We start from the raw sequence: 18,318 nt of genomic DNA, 5'->3' as shown, positions 1-18,318 counted from the left end.
GAAAAAATGGATTTGACCTATTTGTAGGAATGCAGGAATTAGAATTATAAAGAAGCGTCCAGATTACTTAGGTCTAATACTATCCCATCAACTGTTTTTGGAATAAGCCGCTTTCTTTTAACGACTTCATTTATCAGGGACAAGGAGGGCCTGAGGTTTTAATAAGTTCAGATTCACATTTATAGATAAATTTCATGAAGATCAAATGGCTAATAGGCCCTCCTCTAAGCAAGTTAATAGACCCTGAGAAACTATTCTGCCTAAGATGCAATATAGTTTTTTAAGTGAAGGAAAATATAGGCTTTTAGGTATTTAAGGAATTTTTCTTATCTTTTTAGATTTATCTATTTATTGCTTATATAAATGGTTAAATAGTTCTCCCATAGTTAGTTAACAAGTATTTGGTAGTATGGGAGGCCATTTTTAGGAATTTTTATAATCTTCATTTAAAGTAATAATGTAAATGATGTTATTTAATGTTTTTAGGAGTTTCACCGGTTATTATTTATGCAAATTGGTTTTAGTACCTATGTGAATAATTGCTGTTGGATGATGTGTCTTTCACTCGACTGTACTTTCCTTTTATGGCTTTTAGCCGAATAAAGGTGTGATGATGATGATGATCATGATGAAAAATGTATGACTTTCCAAAATATAACTGAAGCTGATAATTGAGTGATAAATCATGCAGCGTTGGGGAGTCTTATTACTAATATTATACCCTTAGTCCTAGGGGCATTGCAGCTATGGTTGTTATGCGTCACCCACTTAGAGGCATTCCAATCTGACAAAAACCTTTTTTACGTTACCGCTGGTAACCCTGTCTGATGCACTGAGGTGATCACTGCTGGCAATCTTGAATATGGAGACTACTAAAGTAACCTTGTCTGATGTGCTAACTGATACAACACTAATAATATTAGTAGCTTAGAGGGTTTTCATTGAATATAAGTAGATTGTGTTACAGAAATGTTTGAAGAGCCTTAAATGAACTCCATGTGTATAATTTAGGGCACAAGCTGGTCGCCTATCATTCTAACAAAAGATGGACTTCCACTGTCTATAACAACTTCGGAGTCTGTCTAAAGGATACTGCATCCCCAAAACATCAGGTATCTAGCTGAAAGAATAGAGGTGCCACTATAACTTTTGTTTTTTGTAGGCTAAATGTGAAGTTATACAGTTCTTTTCTGAAGCCATACTAAACGTTATTAGTTCCCAACCCTAGAAAGCCTTCACTTAGGGCTAAGTGGTCGATCTGACAAGGCTTGCCCCCACCGTGGCCCTGTTAAAATGTAAGGTCTTTAAAGAAAGTTCCACGAAGCACAGGCAAGTCCCGGAATCAAGTAAAATTAGGCAAAATGTAGTCTGAAAAGCATTTTTGTTCAAATACTCTCATCGTTTCAGACAGAAATGCTGACCTAAGTTTCATGAAAGCTGCCCTGAAGCCCGTAAGTGAGACCTGAAAATGAATCAAACGCTCCACTTCTGCTTCTCCCACGTTGTTTCATATATTTCTGCACATGTAAGTTTACTGCTTGGCAGTAAATGTTGGAGGGTCTGGAAGCGAGGGGCTAGGAAAATGGAGAATATCAATAAAAGAAAAAACACAGCAGTGCTCACCTCAAAATGCTTTTGTCCAACGATGTCTTCGTTATCTGTGTTCTGTTCAAGTCCCATCGTCTCTCTGTTAAATGCCTTTTGTGCCAGTCCTATGAGTGGACGCCCCACTCTGTTATCTGCTTTTATAGGGTAATGGGCTAATTCCAGCTGCTGGAAGGCAGCAGGAAGTTCTTCCGCATTGCTGAAGTTATGTATCACGTTTCCAATAGCTCTCAAAATACGGGCGCCCTGCTCTATGAAACGGAGACTTTCCTGTGAAGAGAGATTGATGATCTTAGCGCATACTGCATAGCACAGGATGAAACAGACAAGTCAAGATGCAACTCTTAAGCGTTACAGGTCACATTTATTTCAAATTTGTGGATTTCTGCTATTGAATTATGAACGAGGGGGCTGCTGGTCTTATTCTGGAGGTGACTGAAGAGGTTAAAAGGTAATTTGCTTCATTTGACAGTTCATCTACCACAGACTGGTCATTTCCTTTGTGGTCCATCATGGACCCTATCCCTCATTAAACAAGCATTGGTAAATGCATTAGGTTTAGCCTATGGGATTAATAAAATGAGGTGTGGGAGCACTGTATGAGAGCAGGGAGAATGGTGTGAGTGCTCTCAGTGCAGGGTACGTGGTGAATAAAACACGTTCAGTGTATGAGTGGAGGGTGAATGTGCCTGGTGACTGAGGTGTATTCATTGCAGAATAAGAATAGTGTGAGTGTACAGGGTGATAGATGTTACCCTCTATAAGGTAAGAGATGTGCGAGTATAGGGTGAGCAGTAGGTCAAGAGTATAAGTGCAGGATGAGCGGTTTGAGTTCAGGGTGAGAGGTGTAGGTGGAGGGTGAGAGGAATGCGAGTGCTGGGAGAGAGGTATGGCAATGGTGTGTTAGCACAGTCAGCACTGTGTGAGTGGTGGGTGAGCAGCATCTGACTGCCAGGGCAATGTCAGGGTGACTGTGCAGAGTAAATGGTGGGTGAGTGTGCAGGGGCAGCGCTGTCTGAGAGTAGGTGAAAAGTGTGTAGGTGTTGCGCCGCAGAACACATTTTGATAATACGGAAAGGTTACCTCCGTCATGAAAATCTAATTAAAACAATGCACAATTGTTTCCTCTAATTCACTCTATTCAAATTTCCAAGTTTATGAAATCTTATTAAAAGCAAAAAAACAGTGAGGAATGTTTGTTTTTGTTTTGTGAACTTTTCAACCAGCTGCAAGACTTTCTCCCTTGGTGGTGTAGACAATCCTTTATAATGGCTGCTCTGGGCCACTCCTTGGAGACTAGTAGGAAATATACCCTACTGTTACATAACTATTCTTGGCTGGCAGCATGACACACTGAGTTAAGGGCTTGCTGCTCAGATATCACCACCTTACAACAGTACACACTGTAATCAATTGTTCAACAGTAGAAGAATAAAAAAAAATACAGAAAGGACCATACACGGTGTCATCCCTGGACAAATCTGAAAAACAAGGAATGCAGCAAAACACCTCTTTTAAACCGTCACCAGAAGCAAGAAAATCCATAAAGAAAGTGCTTTCAAGTTTTTCAAATCTAACAATTAGAACCTCATCTAGTCCAGGTTTTCGCTTTGCATTTTGTGACTTGCAGTCCTATATACCACACTTTAAAATGAGGTCTACAATTCCCAGAATGCAAAGCAAAATTTTAGCTAACTGGGAACTTGACCACTCTAAAGAAACATTGCAGTAAGGCAATGTTGAAAATGTTTTTGTGACTCATTAATGTAGATGTGTGAGAACCCCAGTCCGAAATACTGGTGCACAACCTGGAAGGAGGGTGTAGGATGAGCTCTTGTCAGGTCTTATAGGTGAACTCACAACCATCATGTGACCAGCTATTGCGCAGATAACAGGCTGAGTTAGACACCTGTTTCACCCACCCAATCAGCACACAGGTGCACAAATGTGTGCATGTATGTCCAGCTGTAGATCTCATTTTAAAAGGTGGGCACTGGCGGGTAGCAAGCTAGTCTGCTTTAGCAGAGCATACAATGCGCAAGACTCAATAAACTCACTGATAGTAGAGATTCACAAAGCGAGTGGTCTAAGATGGAGAGGAACTTACCTGTTTTATAAGTTAATCTTCAGAATATCCTGTAAGAAGTCAAATGATTGACCTCTTTCAGGGCCTTTGTGGTAGGTGTGAAGAAGTTAAACGCTTGTAAAGTGAGCACCCAAAGTAGTATGGAATGAAGACAATGGGCGACATGGATGAGTGACACAAATTGAATGGATGAATTGACATGAGCTAATGACACTCGCCCCTGATTAAGGAAATCCAGACAGATTTGGTGTTACCTGGCAATGCAGTAATATATGGAAGCTTGATCGGTAGATCTGGTAAAGGGCTGGCTCTTGTTGCAGGAGGGCTGATTGGAAGCCACACCCAGAAAATAAACTGATGGGCGTAATCAGAAGCTGCCAGATGAGTCCCTGGGTGGGGGTGCAGAAAGGTGGAGGATGTGAAGAGGCATGGTTGAATTGTGGAAGTGAGCTGCAGACTTGAGGATACTTTTTGCCAATTCGTGCTATCATGGGGCTTTGAGTCAATGCAGAGGAGAAGACAATGACATGAACAAATGGTCACTAGCGGTTGGCAAAATGAGAACACAACTTAAATGAGCCATAAGTGAATTCAACTGATGAAAAGGAAGTGCAGCTTGCATGAAACAAGCAATGCTGTGGACCAATGGGGAAGCAGCAGGTAAAGCGATTTTGGAAAAAGAAAGACTACACACAGGCCCACCAAAAGAGGAACTACGAGAGAAGATGAGGAATGGAGAGGAGGGCTATTTGAAAAGTTGGAAGCAAACAAATGGATCATGTGGGGCTAGGTTCAGAGGGAACGCCTAGGAGAGGAGCTGTGTGGGAATGATGATGGCATGGTTAAGGCCCGAGTTAGAGTAGTTTTACTGAAAAAGGTGCAATAACTGTGAACAAGAATGGTAGCTTAGTTTTAAGAAAGTCTGTTGCTGAGACGCGACATAAGTTCACAATATCTAAGGGAAAGCTAGAGAAAATATGCAAGCCCCGGATATAATTTGGTTTGATTCAAATATAACAAATGATTATGAACAGGGTGAAAAAGTGGGCATTATATTCACTGCACAGAGAGGGGCAGCACTGTCTTTTCTGATGCTAGGTTCTAAGAATGTTTGATAGAGGGTGTCTTCGGTATACATTCACCTTGTGTAATGGGATGGATACAGAGGGTGACACTTCATTATTGATGTGCTATCTTTAATATAATAATTTAATATAATAATTCAAACACAGCTGCAAAAAAGTAATTGCTAAATTCCAGGTAGAGGCTTTCAGCGTAAGGCAGGAAACACAATAGAGAGCAGGACAGGAGGTTGGGGAAAATGTTGGGGTGGGTTAGAAACAACTGGAAGGCAGTGGGGTTAGAAACAAAGAAAAGGTACCAACACCTAAGAAGCCGAGTCAAGCACTGCTCACCACATCCCGCAGGTGAAAATGAAGTCAAAATGTTAGCAAGCAGAAACAAGCTTAGTAATGCTAAAGAAGAGAGATAGGTTTTTGTCTGAGCCTGGGCTGCAACAATGGTTTTCTTCTCCTCATTTTCCTGGGGCTGCTGTCAGAAGTGAGTAGAAAGGTGCACTATTAAAGGAAGCAGTCAAGGCCAGTGCACATGCAAGAGGAATAAGCAGTGATGTTACTCATGCTATAATGTCATGCGTCATGAGCAGTCAGTGTTTTCAACACTGCTGTAATTTTCAATAACAAGCACCGGCCTCTGCAACAAAAGGGAGCACTAGAGTGGGTGCCTGCTTTGACCCCAGGGGGACTGGTGAGTGCGTGTTGGCCTGGGGGAACTGGTGAGTGTCGTTGCTATCAGGGTTCGAGTCTTGGTGGATGGCACAACATGCAGTATTTCTGTGCAAAACATTTAGGGCCGCATGTACAAAGATCCGGTTTTGCGACCAGTAAACTGCGAGTCTTAGTGACTCGCAATTTTCAAGTCGCAAAACCAGATGTAGAACAGTGTACTTTACTCTGTTTGTGATTCCCAATAGGGTCGCAAATGACCTACCTCATGAATATTCATGAGGTAGGTTGCAATTTGCGACTCCATTGGGAATGGCCGCCCTCACAGGGATGGTTGCCTGCTGGAGACAGCAGACCACAATGTCTGTGACTGTTTTTAAATAAAGCATTTGTTTTTTAAATGCAGCCCGTTTTTTTTGCTTTTTTCTGGACCACTGCCTGCTCTGAAAAAATATTTTCGCTGCCATTCACAAAGGGGTCCCATGGGGACCCCTTTCAGTTTGCGAATGGGTAAGCACCAGTTTGAAACTGGTGCTAACTGTGATTGTTCTGCGACCACATTCGCGGTCACAAAACAATCATACATACCATTTGGATTCAGTATTAGGAAGGGACGCCCTTGACATGCCCCTTCCTAATACCGAACTGCAAAACCCAAACAGCGATTCGGTAACAAGTTACCGAATCACAGTTTGGGCTTTGTACATCCCATAAAGCATTCTTCAAGTCACAAACGGGCTGATTCTGTGAATCTGCCACTTTGCAACTTGAAAAACGCTTTGTACATCGGCCCCAAATCCTTCAGTGAAGTGCTCTGAGACCTAATTTGGGGTTTGCGCTATGTGTAAAGTAGCAAATCAAATAAGAAAAGATATTCTGAAACCAAAGCAGATGAACACAGTACTTAGGCCTCGGGACAATGATAACAGCAAACACATCGGGCACAAGCATTGGTAAATGCAAGAAATAGTGCTACAGCCAATAGAAATGAAGGAAAAGTAAGTGGCAAGCACAGGAACAAATAAAAAGCAAGGAAAGCAAGGGGGCGGGATGTAAGTCCCTTTTAAGATTCATATTAAATATAATATATTTCACAAGCACAGTGCAAGCTGTGCAGACAAAACCTAAAAAACAGTTCCACCACCCTTGTGTGGCCCAATTGTAATGTGTCCTTCTGCTTAGCTGTGGGGTTCTAAGCAAGCTAAGTTAGCCTGACCCAAATAGACTTGCAGTGCTAAACTCACTGGCAGTTCTTAGGAACAATATAAGTATGTGAGAGAAACGCTACCTCAAATCAAGACTCTTTGATGACTTCTGTGTGTGCTTAAATGAAACATTAGAAAAATGAGAAATAAGATATAAATAAAATAAGACATAAAAACTTGTCAAAAAAAATGCAATTACTATTCAATTTCAAGGAAAAATAAATCATTCAGAAAAGAAAGCAAAAGAAAAGCTGGTGTTCTATGTTTGCCATATATATGGGCTCGAGTGGTAATGTATGGGGGTGGGGGGACCATGTGTGTGTGTGTGTGTTTGCAATGTTGGAGGAGAAGATTTTTCGATGGTTGTGGCTAAAAGGCAGTGATCAGCAAGCTGCATATGCTCGTCAATGTAAGAAATGAGGTATGCCATACCAAGTCTTTTTTCCTACTATAACGTATAATAAAATAAATACAGAGAAGTATTCAGGAAGAGAATAAAAATGGTTGACCCCACAGGGCAGAAAAACAGGCAATCATAAAAATATAATTTAATGTTTTTTTAAAGAAACAATGGATAGAAATAGCTAACTTAACTTTACAGCTCTAAACATGAGAAGCTGTAGGTGAAACACTTTAAAGCAAACATCTTAGCTCTACAAAATCTGGGGACTTCCAGTTGCAGACCCTGGCATTTCAGTAGACAAGTGATGTACACAAGCTCATATGCAGGGGAAGTTAATTCCAGGAGCACTGTCAGTGCCCAGGCAATTTTATTTCCATTAATATAAAACCATTAAGGTAATTATATTGCCCAACTCCTGTCGCTGCTGGATCACACACACAGTTCTCAGTTCTTGCGGTTAAAACTGAAAACTGTACATTCTGTTCTCAATTCCCATGGCTTGTACTAAGAATCGCATGTGCTTGCATTGTATTTCACCTGCATTTCACCTTGACAGCAGACACTTTCGCTCTTGTAGAGTGCATCTAAAAGTGAAAGAGAGGGACTGCAGGAAAGTAAAAAATGACACAAATTACATATGTTCTCCTTTTTCCTTTGGGTAATTATTGCAGGAAAATGCGTTTCTTAAAAACAATACTACTCATTTAAAATTAATCATGGGCAGTACATGTCCTGCATTTGGTGTCCGAATCAGTTTCCTCCAGGTACACAAAATCTTTCATGATATGAGATAAAATAAAATATATTTGCTTCAATCTGTATTGCACATACAGCTAAAAAAGTTCAAATCACGTTTGTCCTGTTAGTTGCACCAGCAAAAAAATTTTGTTCCACTGCCCTAGATATGTATCTCGGAAAACTTCTCACCTCTGTCATCTTTAGAGCTCATTGCTAGGTAAAGTCTTTTGAACTTGATATAAATTAAGATCTAAGAAAAATAAAGTTGCCATAACATTTCTGTTAAAAAGATTGTAATTCTATAAGCGAAAAGAAAAAAGTCAACCAGCACACGTCATTAGCTGGCATCATTGCCCTGGTCTGCAGCATCAGAACAGGGCAAGAGTGACAGATTAACTCTTCCCACTTGCAATTTTGCTAGGAGAGTGTACTTTAAGCTTTCATAAATGTGTCACCCCAAATAGAGGTTCTGGGTGGAAGCAGCTTGTTGCTCCTACACTGTTCGCCTGTGTCTGGCTCTGGTAATTACACTCTTCAAGCACTCAATGATGATTTTCCTGAGTAATGTGTTCCGCTGCTTGTTTTTGCTATGTGACAATTGGAATTAGGTAGCTGGCATTCAACAAAGTTTTCACTTCTGTATAAGCAGGCATTCAATATGATTTTTTGGGGGTGTAATGCTATCAATATTTAACCACTGACTCCATTTTGACCACTGACTCCATTTTGTGCTTAGCTTAGCTCCAGATGCTGTCACATCGGTGGCACAGGTATTTTCTCATGCACAGCTTGTTTTCTACACAGAAGTGTTTATGCTCTTGTTCCTAGCACAAGGCTACACTGTGTTGGAACAAAACATGGGGGGGGGGTTGAAAGGTACATGATAAGAGAAGGCTTCAGCCTTGGAAATGTTTCCATCAAGAAAAGTACAGCTTCTCTAGAATGTGCATCAGGGTAGGTCCTGTTCGTTTGTGTGTTTTTGAAGCAGACCGAGCACAACCAGCACTTGAATTTCATAACTTACGCCAGGGGAGGGTGAGGTTGCCAGAACCTTCCATTGGGTTTGATCAAGGTAAATAAGGTGGGTAGGCTTGCCACTGAGTTAGAAGAAGTTCTCCTGAATGTGGATGCACAGTTCAGGGTAAAATATCCCACAATGGAAAGATCTCCTACTGCCTCAGCCGTCCTCGACTCCTCGGCTTGATGCTGGCAAGGATGAAGAAGTCAACCCTCTTGGTGATGCATTTTAATTCTAATTATCTAGCTTTGCTGTGCACATACATGAATAAATATGTTTATATTCACTGCATACATATTCATTGTTGATGTATTGCACTTTTCCTGCCTATCGTTGTTTAACTGCTGTGATTATTTTAGTATGCACACGTTTTAGTGCATTCAAGATAAATGCTCATGTTCATATTTTTGTGTGCTTTTATTTGAGATTTGGGAAGTGCCTTAATAAATTCATTAATTAAATTAAGAGTGCTGCATTCTTTGGCTTCGTTCCCTCTGAGTTTGAAGCTAAGCAGAACAATTTGGCGTACTCGTTTGCAGGATGCGAAGTGAAAGATTTAAAAGTGAAAATGTTCAGTAAAAATTCAAAGGCAGTTTCCAAGGTGCCAAATGGCATACCAGAGTGGGAAAAGGCACCCTATGATGTTCCTGTGAATAAATGGTCTTGTGGAACAGGGTTATGTGAAAATTGGGGTGGATGTCTTATCGATGCTGAACCAAAAACAGTTTCACCCTGTTCACATAAAGTGCCAATAGAACGGGACGTGATTTATCTATTTTAGGCAGACGGGCTGGATCCTGTTATCTGCTTATAGAAAAATGCATGAAAAGTGTGCACAGTTAGAACAAGAAAATCAGCAATTGGAGAGGCAGCTAGTTGAAGCAACAAATAACATAACCAGGTTGTCTTGTCAGAATAAGTTTTTGCAAGATAAAGTGCATACTTATCAATCTGTCGCAGAAAAGGCAGCTGTTCACGTTGCTCAATACAGATACCGTAAGTGTAGAGTCAATCAAAAGAAAGTTAATTTAGCCATTGCTAAAGCAGGGTTAAATTGTAACTCTAATGTTTGGGATGTCAATATTTGGGATTTCACTGATTTTTCTAATTCCAGTGATGAATTTGTTAAAAAAGTGGGGGCCAGCTTGAGGCAGGTGAACAGAAAATAATTCAGGCGCAGCCCATACACAGACGAACGTTACAGAAGGGATCTCAATTCCCTGCTGGGGGTGCGGCTATGGATTCTTTAGAGGGTTATACACAACAGTACACTGTACAGGAGCAGTTGAGGGGTTATCACAGTAATCAGCAGATCACCCTACTGTAGCTAGTAGTCATGGGGTGAAACCAGAAGTATCCTACAGAGTCAGGCTGACCCCAAAATGTTAGGCCTTGGTATCCATTAAGAGATGCAATGCAGAGAATTAAGGAGGAAGGAATAAAAACTGCTATTTTTCTGGATGATGCTCACCGTCTGCTAGACAGACCGCTCTCTGTGTCAGTGTGAAACAAGATAATTTGCTTTGCTCCTCCAGCTTGCAAACATGTGATAATAACTCTATTAATCAATCAGACAGGTAACCCTTTAAAAGATGTGCTGGAGGCAGTTCGTGAATTAAGGGAGTTTGGAGATTGGATGAAGCCTGAGAGAGCCTCAAGGTCTGAGGGTCACACAGACAATAACAGAGTATCTAGGAGAGACATGTTTATGGTGCTGTTGTTGGATGGTGTCAACAAAGAGCAGATAAATGGGCTAGATAGTAAGAGTCTGTGGGAGATGTACTGTAATCAAAGGCCAGACAGAAAGGGAGGGCAGCAGGAAAGTAAATAAGCAGGATAACAAACGAGTGACTCAGGGCAAGTCAAAATTGCAGGAGGAAGGAACAGAGAGGGAGAAACATGTTTCTTCACTGGGGAAGGAAGAGGACGATTTGGACACCGATTGGTTAAATGCTGAAAACAGGAAAAGAGAGGAATGTCCTCGCAGATATGAGAGCATATATCCAGACCTGACTTGGGCAAAAGTTGACAGGTTTTAATCAGATTAGGATACACGCAAAGCTCCGATACAGGGATGGGCTTGTATAGATAACAGACCCCATGTTGATTTAGAAATTCAATGGAAGCATAAAAATGTTCAAAGGGTCTGGGCATTAGTTGATACCGGAGCAGAGGCCTCTTTAATTTAATGGAATCTGAAAAAGTTCACAGGCCAGTACTACACCATTGCAGGGTTGGGTGGAAAGCAAACCCCGCAGTGCAGACTAAGGTTCAAATGAAAATAGGGAGAACGCCTAAAAGAGAATACACTGTTTTGATTGTGCCCCTCCTACAGTATATACTGGGAATTGACATTTTGAAGGTGATGACTCTATACTTGGATGATGGTTTTTATCAGTTTGGATCAAAGAACGAGTTACTTACCTTCGGTAACGACTTTTCTGGTGGATACATTAGCTACCTGTGGATTCCTCACCTAATGAATACTCCCATGGCGCCAGCATTCAACGGAAATCTTCTTCCTAGCTTCTGCACGTCGACGAGGACGTCACATTTGCCCACGCGACACCGTCTGACGTCATATAGGCAATAAGAAGTCCTCGCCGACGTGCCGACGTCAGTACCAACATTTTTTACGTGCCTGAGAACAATAATCTAATGTGATGAAAGACAATAGCAACATCTCATAACATTGTAAACCACACATCATTGCAAGAAGATGGCTATAAATGTAATATATATATTTTTCTTTAAAATAAATAAATATGTACACTAAATATATATATATATATATACAAATATATATATATATATATATACACACATATAAACATATACATATCCCCATATATACATAATCTATTGCAGCCCTCAGGACCAAAAGGAGCACACTCAAGAATTACTTGATGAGACCAGACAGGCAACGGGGAGGCGGGTGGGACCATGAGGAATCCACAGGTAGCTAATGTATCCACCAGAAAAGTCGTTACTGAAGGTAAGAAACTCGTTCTTCTGATGGATACAACTACCTGTGGATTCCTCACCTAATGAATAGAGTCCCAAAGCAGTACCGCTCTCGGTGGTGGGTGCCTATATGGTCAAACCAAGAAATCCTGCAGTACTGACCGTGCAAAATGGCCGTCCCTTCTGACCTCTGAGTCCAAGCAGTAATGCTTCGCAAAAGTGTGAAGGGACGACCAAGTTGCGGCCTTGCAGATGTCAACCACAGGAACACCTCTAGCCAAGGCGAAAGTGGCCGACTTAGCCCTGGTGGAATGAGCTCTAATACCATGAGGAGCATCCTTCTTTGCTAAAGAGTAACACATTTTAATGCAAAGAACAACCCACCTGGAGAGTGTTCTCTTGTGGACTGCCTTTCCTCTCCTCTTGCCCACGTATCCGATGAAAAGTTGATCCTCCAGCCTGAAATCCTTAGTTCTGTCTATGTAGAAGCTTAACGCCCTCTTTGGGTCCAAGCGATGTAGTCTCTCTTCTTCCTTTGAAGGATGAGGTGGAGGATAGAACGTGGACAGAGTAATTGACTGGGCCAAATGAAAGGGTGAAACAACCTTCGGAAGGAAAGCAGCCTTGGTCCTCAACACCACCTTATCCCCGTAAAAAGTTGTATAAGTGGGTTTCACTGACAAAGCCTGCAACTCACTCACTCTCCTTGCAGATGTTATAGCAACCAGGAAGACTGTCTTAAGAACTAACAATCTTAAGGGGCAAGAATGAATAGGTTCAAAGGGAGACCCCATAAGGAAAGTTAGGACCAAGGACAAATCCCATTGAGGCATAACGAAAGGATTTGGAGGATATTTATTCATAAGGCCCTTTAAGAATCTAAGTACTATAGGAGATTTAAATAACGAAGGTTGGTCTGGAAGACAAATGAAGGCTGACAAGGCAGACAAGTAACCTTTAATAGTAGCCACTGCACAACCCCTCTGTGCTAAAGACAAAGCAAATGATAAAACATCTGACAAATGAGCACGTAAGGGATCAATCTGTCTCTCTCAACACCATACCACAAATTTAGACCACCTATTAGAGTAGATAGATTTAGTGGAGTGTCGCTTGGCCGCTAAGATAACATCCACTACATCAGGCGGGAGAGAGAAGGAACTCAGGTTAACCCGCTCAATCTCCAGGCAGGTAGGTGCAGACTCTGGAGGTTGGGGTGTAAAACCTGCCCCTGCGACTGCGAGAGGAGGTCTGCCCTGAGAGGGAGACGGAGCGGAGGGCACAGTGAGAGTTGGAGAAGGTCGGAGTACCACACCCTCCTTGGCCAATCCAGAGCTATTAAGATTACTTGGGCCCGGTCTTGGCGAATTTTCCTCAACACTCGAGGAATCAAGGGTATGGGGGGAAACGCGTAAAGCAACTGGTCGCACCAGGTTCTCTGAAACGCGTCCCCCAAAGCTCCCTGCACCGGATACTGGAGGCTGCAGAACAACGGACAGTGCGAGTTCTCCCGGGTGGCAAACAGATCTATCCGAGGAAACCCCCACATCTGGAAGATCAAACGGACTTGATCTGGATGGAGACGCCACTCGTGGTCGGCCGAGAACCGACGACTGAGACTGTCCGCACATACATTCAAGACTCCGGCCAGATGATTTGCTACCAAGCAAATCTGATGGTCCTTTGCCCAGGACCATAGTCGAAGAGCTTCTCTGCAGAGAAGGTACGACCCCACTCCTCTCTGTTTGTTTATATACCACATCGCGGTAGTATTGTCCGTCAGGACCTGAACCGACTGACCGCGAAGGGATGGGAGGAAGGCCTTGAGAGCCAGACGTACAGCCCGTAACTCTAACAGATTGATATGAAACATCTGTTCCTCTGGAGACCAAAGCCCTTTGATCTCCAGGTCCCCCAGATGAGCTCCCCATCCTAGAGTGGAAGCATCCGTTATGACCGTGGTCACTGGTGGAGGCTGCGTGAACGGCCTTCCTTGGGAAAGATTGTCGTCCGCAATCCACCACTTCAAATCCGTGGCAGCATCTCTGGAGATCCTGACAGAACCTTCGAGATCTCCTCTGTGATGAGACCACTGCCTTCGGAGGCACCACTGAAGAGCCCTCATGTGCCAGCGAGCAGGCGTGACCAACAGTATGCAGGAGGCAAACAGACCGAGCAGACGAAGGACCTTGAGGACTGGAATGACCGCTCCACTTCGAAACACTGGAACTAACTCCTGAATATCTTGAATCCGCTGTGGCGGAGGAAAGGCTCGATCCAATGTTGTATCCAGTACTGCCCCTATGAACAGGAGGCGTTGAGAGGGCTCTAGGTGAGATTTGGGCACGTTCACCGAAAAGCCCAGGTCGAACAACAACTGAGTTGTCGACTGCAGATGATGCAGCACAAGCTCCGGAGTCTTGGCTTTTATCAACCAGTCGTCCAAGTAAGGGAATTCTGCTATCCCCTTCCTTCTGAGCTCTGCCGCAACCACCGACATCACCTTCGTGAAGACTCGAGGTGCTGAAGTAAGACCAAACGGGAGGACCGCAAACTGATAGTGCTGCGACCCCACCACAAACCGGAGATACTTCCTGTGCGACTTGAGAATCGGGATATGAAAATAAGCATCCTGTAAGTCGACAGACACCATCCAGTCTCCCTTGTTCAACGCCAAAAGCACCTGAGCTAGGGTCAGCATCTTGAACTTTTCCTGTTTGAGGAACCAATTCAAAATCCTCAGGTCCAGGATTGGTCTCAACCGACCATCCTTTTTGGGAATCAGGAAGTACCTGGAATAACAACCTTGACCCTTTTCCTGCTCTGGAACCAACTCCACCGCGCCCTTTGAAAGGAGGACTTGAACCTCCTGTTCTAACAACAGGAGGTGTTCTTCTGAACAATAAGATGGGCGGGGCGGGATGGGGGGAGGAAACTCCCGAAAGGGAAGGGTGTAGCTTTTTCCCACAATGCTGGTATCCCAGGTGTCTGATGTGATGACCCCCCACTTGTGAAGAAAATGCAGTAACCGTCCCCCTACAGGAGAGGAGTGAGTGGGAATTGGTGGAAGCCTAAGGCTGCTTCCCCTGCTGCACCCCTCCAGAGGACGAGGAAGAGGCAGAGTGCTGCTGAGAGTCTCCTCTGGTACGGACCCTACCCCTCCCTCTAAATGATCTAAAGGTGAGAGAGGAGGTAGATTGTTGGAATCTCCCCTGAAAGGAAGAGGAGGATGAGCCACGACCAAATCCTCGAAACCTCCTAAAAAACCTGGAGGAGGCAGAAGAAGCGGCTTGCAGTCCTAACGACTTGGCCGTGGCCCTACTCTCTTTAAACCTCTCCAAGGCCGAATCTGCTTTGGCACCAAAAAGTTTGTCCCCATCAAACGGGAGGTCCAACAGGGTTGACTGCACATCCGAAGAGAACCCTGAGTTGCGAAGCCAAGCCTGTCTCCTCGCAACCACCGCCGTGCCCATCGCTCTAGCCACTGAGTCAGTTTTATCCAACCCAGATTGGATAACCTGGGTTGCAGCAGCCTGAGCATCAGACACGAGATTCAAGAGACCTTGAGGAAGCTCTGTATGCGATGATGTTATCTCGTCCATAAGAGAATAGATGTACCGCCCCAAGATACACGTAGCGTTGGTGGACTTTAACGCCATGCTACAAGACGAAAATACTTTCTTCGACTGTGAGTCCAACTTTTTGGAGCCTCTGTCCCCCGGCACTGTTGGAAAAGATCCAGGTGCAGATCTAGCAGAACAGGAAGCCTGGACCACCAAGCTCTCCGGCATAGGGTCTCTGGAAAGAAAGCCAGGGTCAGATGGTGCAGCCCGATACCTCCTGGCCACAGACCTATTAACAGCCGAGGAAGATACCGGCTTCTTCCAGACCTCCAATACCGGTTCAAGCAGAGCCTCGTTAAATGGCAAAAGAGGCTCTGCCGATGTAGAGGCCAGATGTAAGACCTCAGTTAGTAAATTCTGTTTCGCCTCAGCCACCGGCAAAGGCAGTTCGTGGAAGTTAGCCGCCTTCCTTATTACAGCATGAAAAGTGGCTGACTCCTCAGTATACTCCCCTGGAGATGACAAGTCCCACTCAGGGGAAGTATCAAGGCCACTAGCTGTATCCAGTCCATGAAGACCCTCGCTAGAATCCTCAATTTCCCCTTCCTCCAGGACTCGTTGATATTCCTGTTCCTCCAAGAGGCGGAGAGCACGTCTTCTCGAATGTAACCTCTCCTCAATACGCGGCGTCGACATGGCGTCTGCAGAAGTCGAGGAACGACGCCGACCACCGGATCCGTGCGACGCCATGTCAGGCGCCACAGAAAGCTTCGACGCCGAGCCAGGCGCCGGACAAAGAGAAGTGCATCTCGGAGTCTCAGATGGTCCTGCCGGGGTCACTGGCCGAAACCCCGAAGCCGATGGAGCCGAAACCTCCGGGGCCGAAACCTCTGGAGCCACCGGAGCCGACACCGGCGCCGAGCCCACATTCCCCAAGGGGAGAAAGGGCATGAAGGGTGCTGGCCGTATCGGCGCCGGAGCACCCAAGCTGAAAGCCAACGGGCCCGAAGGACCAGTCGGAGCACTGCCTGGAGCCATCTGCTGGAAGATGGTAAACTTCGCATTTAAAAATGTGGTATTATCAGCTCCAGGAGCCGGGAAAGCCGGATACTGGGGTGCCTGGATCGAAGGCGACCCCGACGCCAGCCTCGACGTCTGCGACGTCGGAGAGAACACCTGAGGCTGTGGCATCTCAATCACTGAAGACGTCTGCCCAGGCGAAGTCGGCGAAGCCGGAGAAGGCAACGGCGTCGATGGATGAGGAGTGACTGTGGGACTGACCTCCCAAGTCTTCCGACGCCGAGCCGATGGCGACCTCGATCGTGACCTCTCCTTGCTCGAATGCCGCCGTGAGTCCCGAGGGCGCCGGAGTCTCGATGACGTCGATGCGACTTCAGCGAGGAGGATTTTCTATGATGTTTCTTCTCCTTTCTCTTCGACTTCGCAATAAAGAGTTTGGCTTCTCTCTCCTTCAGGGCTTTCGGATTCATGTGTTGACATGAATCACACGTGGCAATGTCGTGGTCGGAACTTAAGCACCACAAGCAGTCCGAATGTGGGTCAGTAACTGACATCTTGCCCCCACACTCCCGACAGGGCTTGAAACCAGACTTCCTCTGAGACATAGTAACCTCAGAGAAAAAGACACGCAGCAGAAAAAACACACTGTAACTCGAAAGGCAACAGTAGCTCCCTCGAAGATAACCGTTTCGAATGGCATGGAAAAAAGGGAACTGATGTCGGCACGTCGGTGAGGACTTCTTATTGCCTATATGACGTCAGACGGCGTCGCGTGGGCAAATGTGACGTCCTCGTCGACGTGCAGAAGCTAGGAAGAAGATTTCCGTCGAATGCTGGCGCCATGGGAGTATTCATTAGGTGAGGAATCCACAGGTAGTTGTATCCATCAGAAGAGATACATTTCAGTGTCAGCCGTGAGCTTGGGTCATAAAAAGATATCCCCATTGAAAGTGCACCCGGCAACCGAGATGGTTTTCTTGAAACAGTACCGAATTCCGGGAGGGCATGAGGAGATAAGTAAGACTATACAGGATTCGATGGAGGCAAGTGTGGTGGCCCCAGTCACCATTGAGTGGAACAATCCTTTGTGGCTGGTTGCCAAATCTGATAGGAGCTATAGAATGACTATTGATTACCGCAAATTGAATAAATATATGCCTCCATTGACGGCTGCGGTTCCCCAACACAAGCACTTTGATTGAGAGAATACAAACACATACATGGACTTGGTATGGGACCATTGATATTGCCAATGCTTTGTTTTCTATACCATTGGCCCCTGAGAGTCAGGAGCAATTTAGCTTCTCCCACGGCAGCAGACAATGCAAGATGTTAAGGCTGCCCTAAGGGTATGTACAGAGCCCTACCATCTGTCGCCGGCTGCTGGCAGAACACCTGGATTAAGTATCCGTCATTCCAGGGGTTCAGTTGTCTCATTTTATCGATGATGTGATGATTCAGGAAGAGACACAAGAACAGGTGCAGACTGAGTTAGACAGGGTTGTGGAACTCTTGCAGAGTAAAGGGTGGATGATTAGTTCAGATAAGACACAAGGACCCTCTCAAAATGTGAAGGGTCTATAAATCCAGTGGAATCAGGGACATGGAGAGGTGTTGCTGTAGGCAAAACTAAAGATATTAGAATTTGCCACTGCTCATAATAAGCAGGAGACTCAGGGATTTATTGGACTGTTTGGGTTTTGAAGACAGCCTATCCCTTCGTTGAGTCAGATTTTGGGCCCTTTGTACAAAGTGACAAGAAAGAAGCATGAGTTTGAATGGGGAGAGCACCAGCAGTGTGCGTTTGAATTAGAAAAGAAGGCAAGTCAACAGGCGTTAGACTTATGGCCAGTACAGGAAGGAGACACTGAGTTACATGTAACCGTTCAGGAGCAATATGCAAATTGGAGCATGTGGCAAAAACAGGGAAGAAAGAGAGTGCTCCTGGGTTCTGGACCAAACAGCTGCCAG

At 44.6% G+C, this 18,318-nt stretch overlaps 1 protein-coding gene across 2 annotated transcripts in view; it reads right to left on the bottom strand.

Moving 5' to 3' along the window:
- ADGB (androglobin) overlaps positions 1-18,318 on the bottom strand; it is an 871,677-nt gene that overhangs the window by 393,673 nt on the left and 459,686 nt on the right. For both annotated transcript variants that reach the window (XM_069235154.1, XM_069235155.1), the window contains exon 20: positions 1,624-1,875. In XM_069235154.1, the coding sequence (XP_069091255.1) occupies positions 1,624-1,875 (252 nt within the window). The remainder of the gene's footprint in view (positions 1-1,623; positions 1,876-18,318) is intronic.

The sequence above is a fragment of the Pleurodeles waltl genome, chromosome 5 (assembly GCF_031143425.1).
Source record: "Pleurodeles waltl isolate 20211129_DDA chromosome 5, aPleWal1.hap1.20221129, whole genome shotgun sequence".
In the NCBI taxonomy this organism is placed as follows: Eukaryota; Metazoa; Chordata; class Amphibia; order Caudata; family Salamandridae; genus Pleurodeles; species Pleurodeles waltl.
The sequence above is the reverse complement of the archived record's forward strand: the minus strand, read 5'-3'. Positions and strand labels throughout refer to the sequence as shown.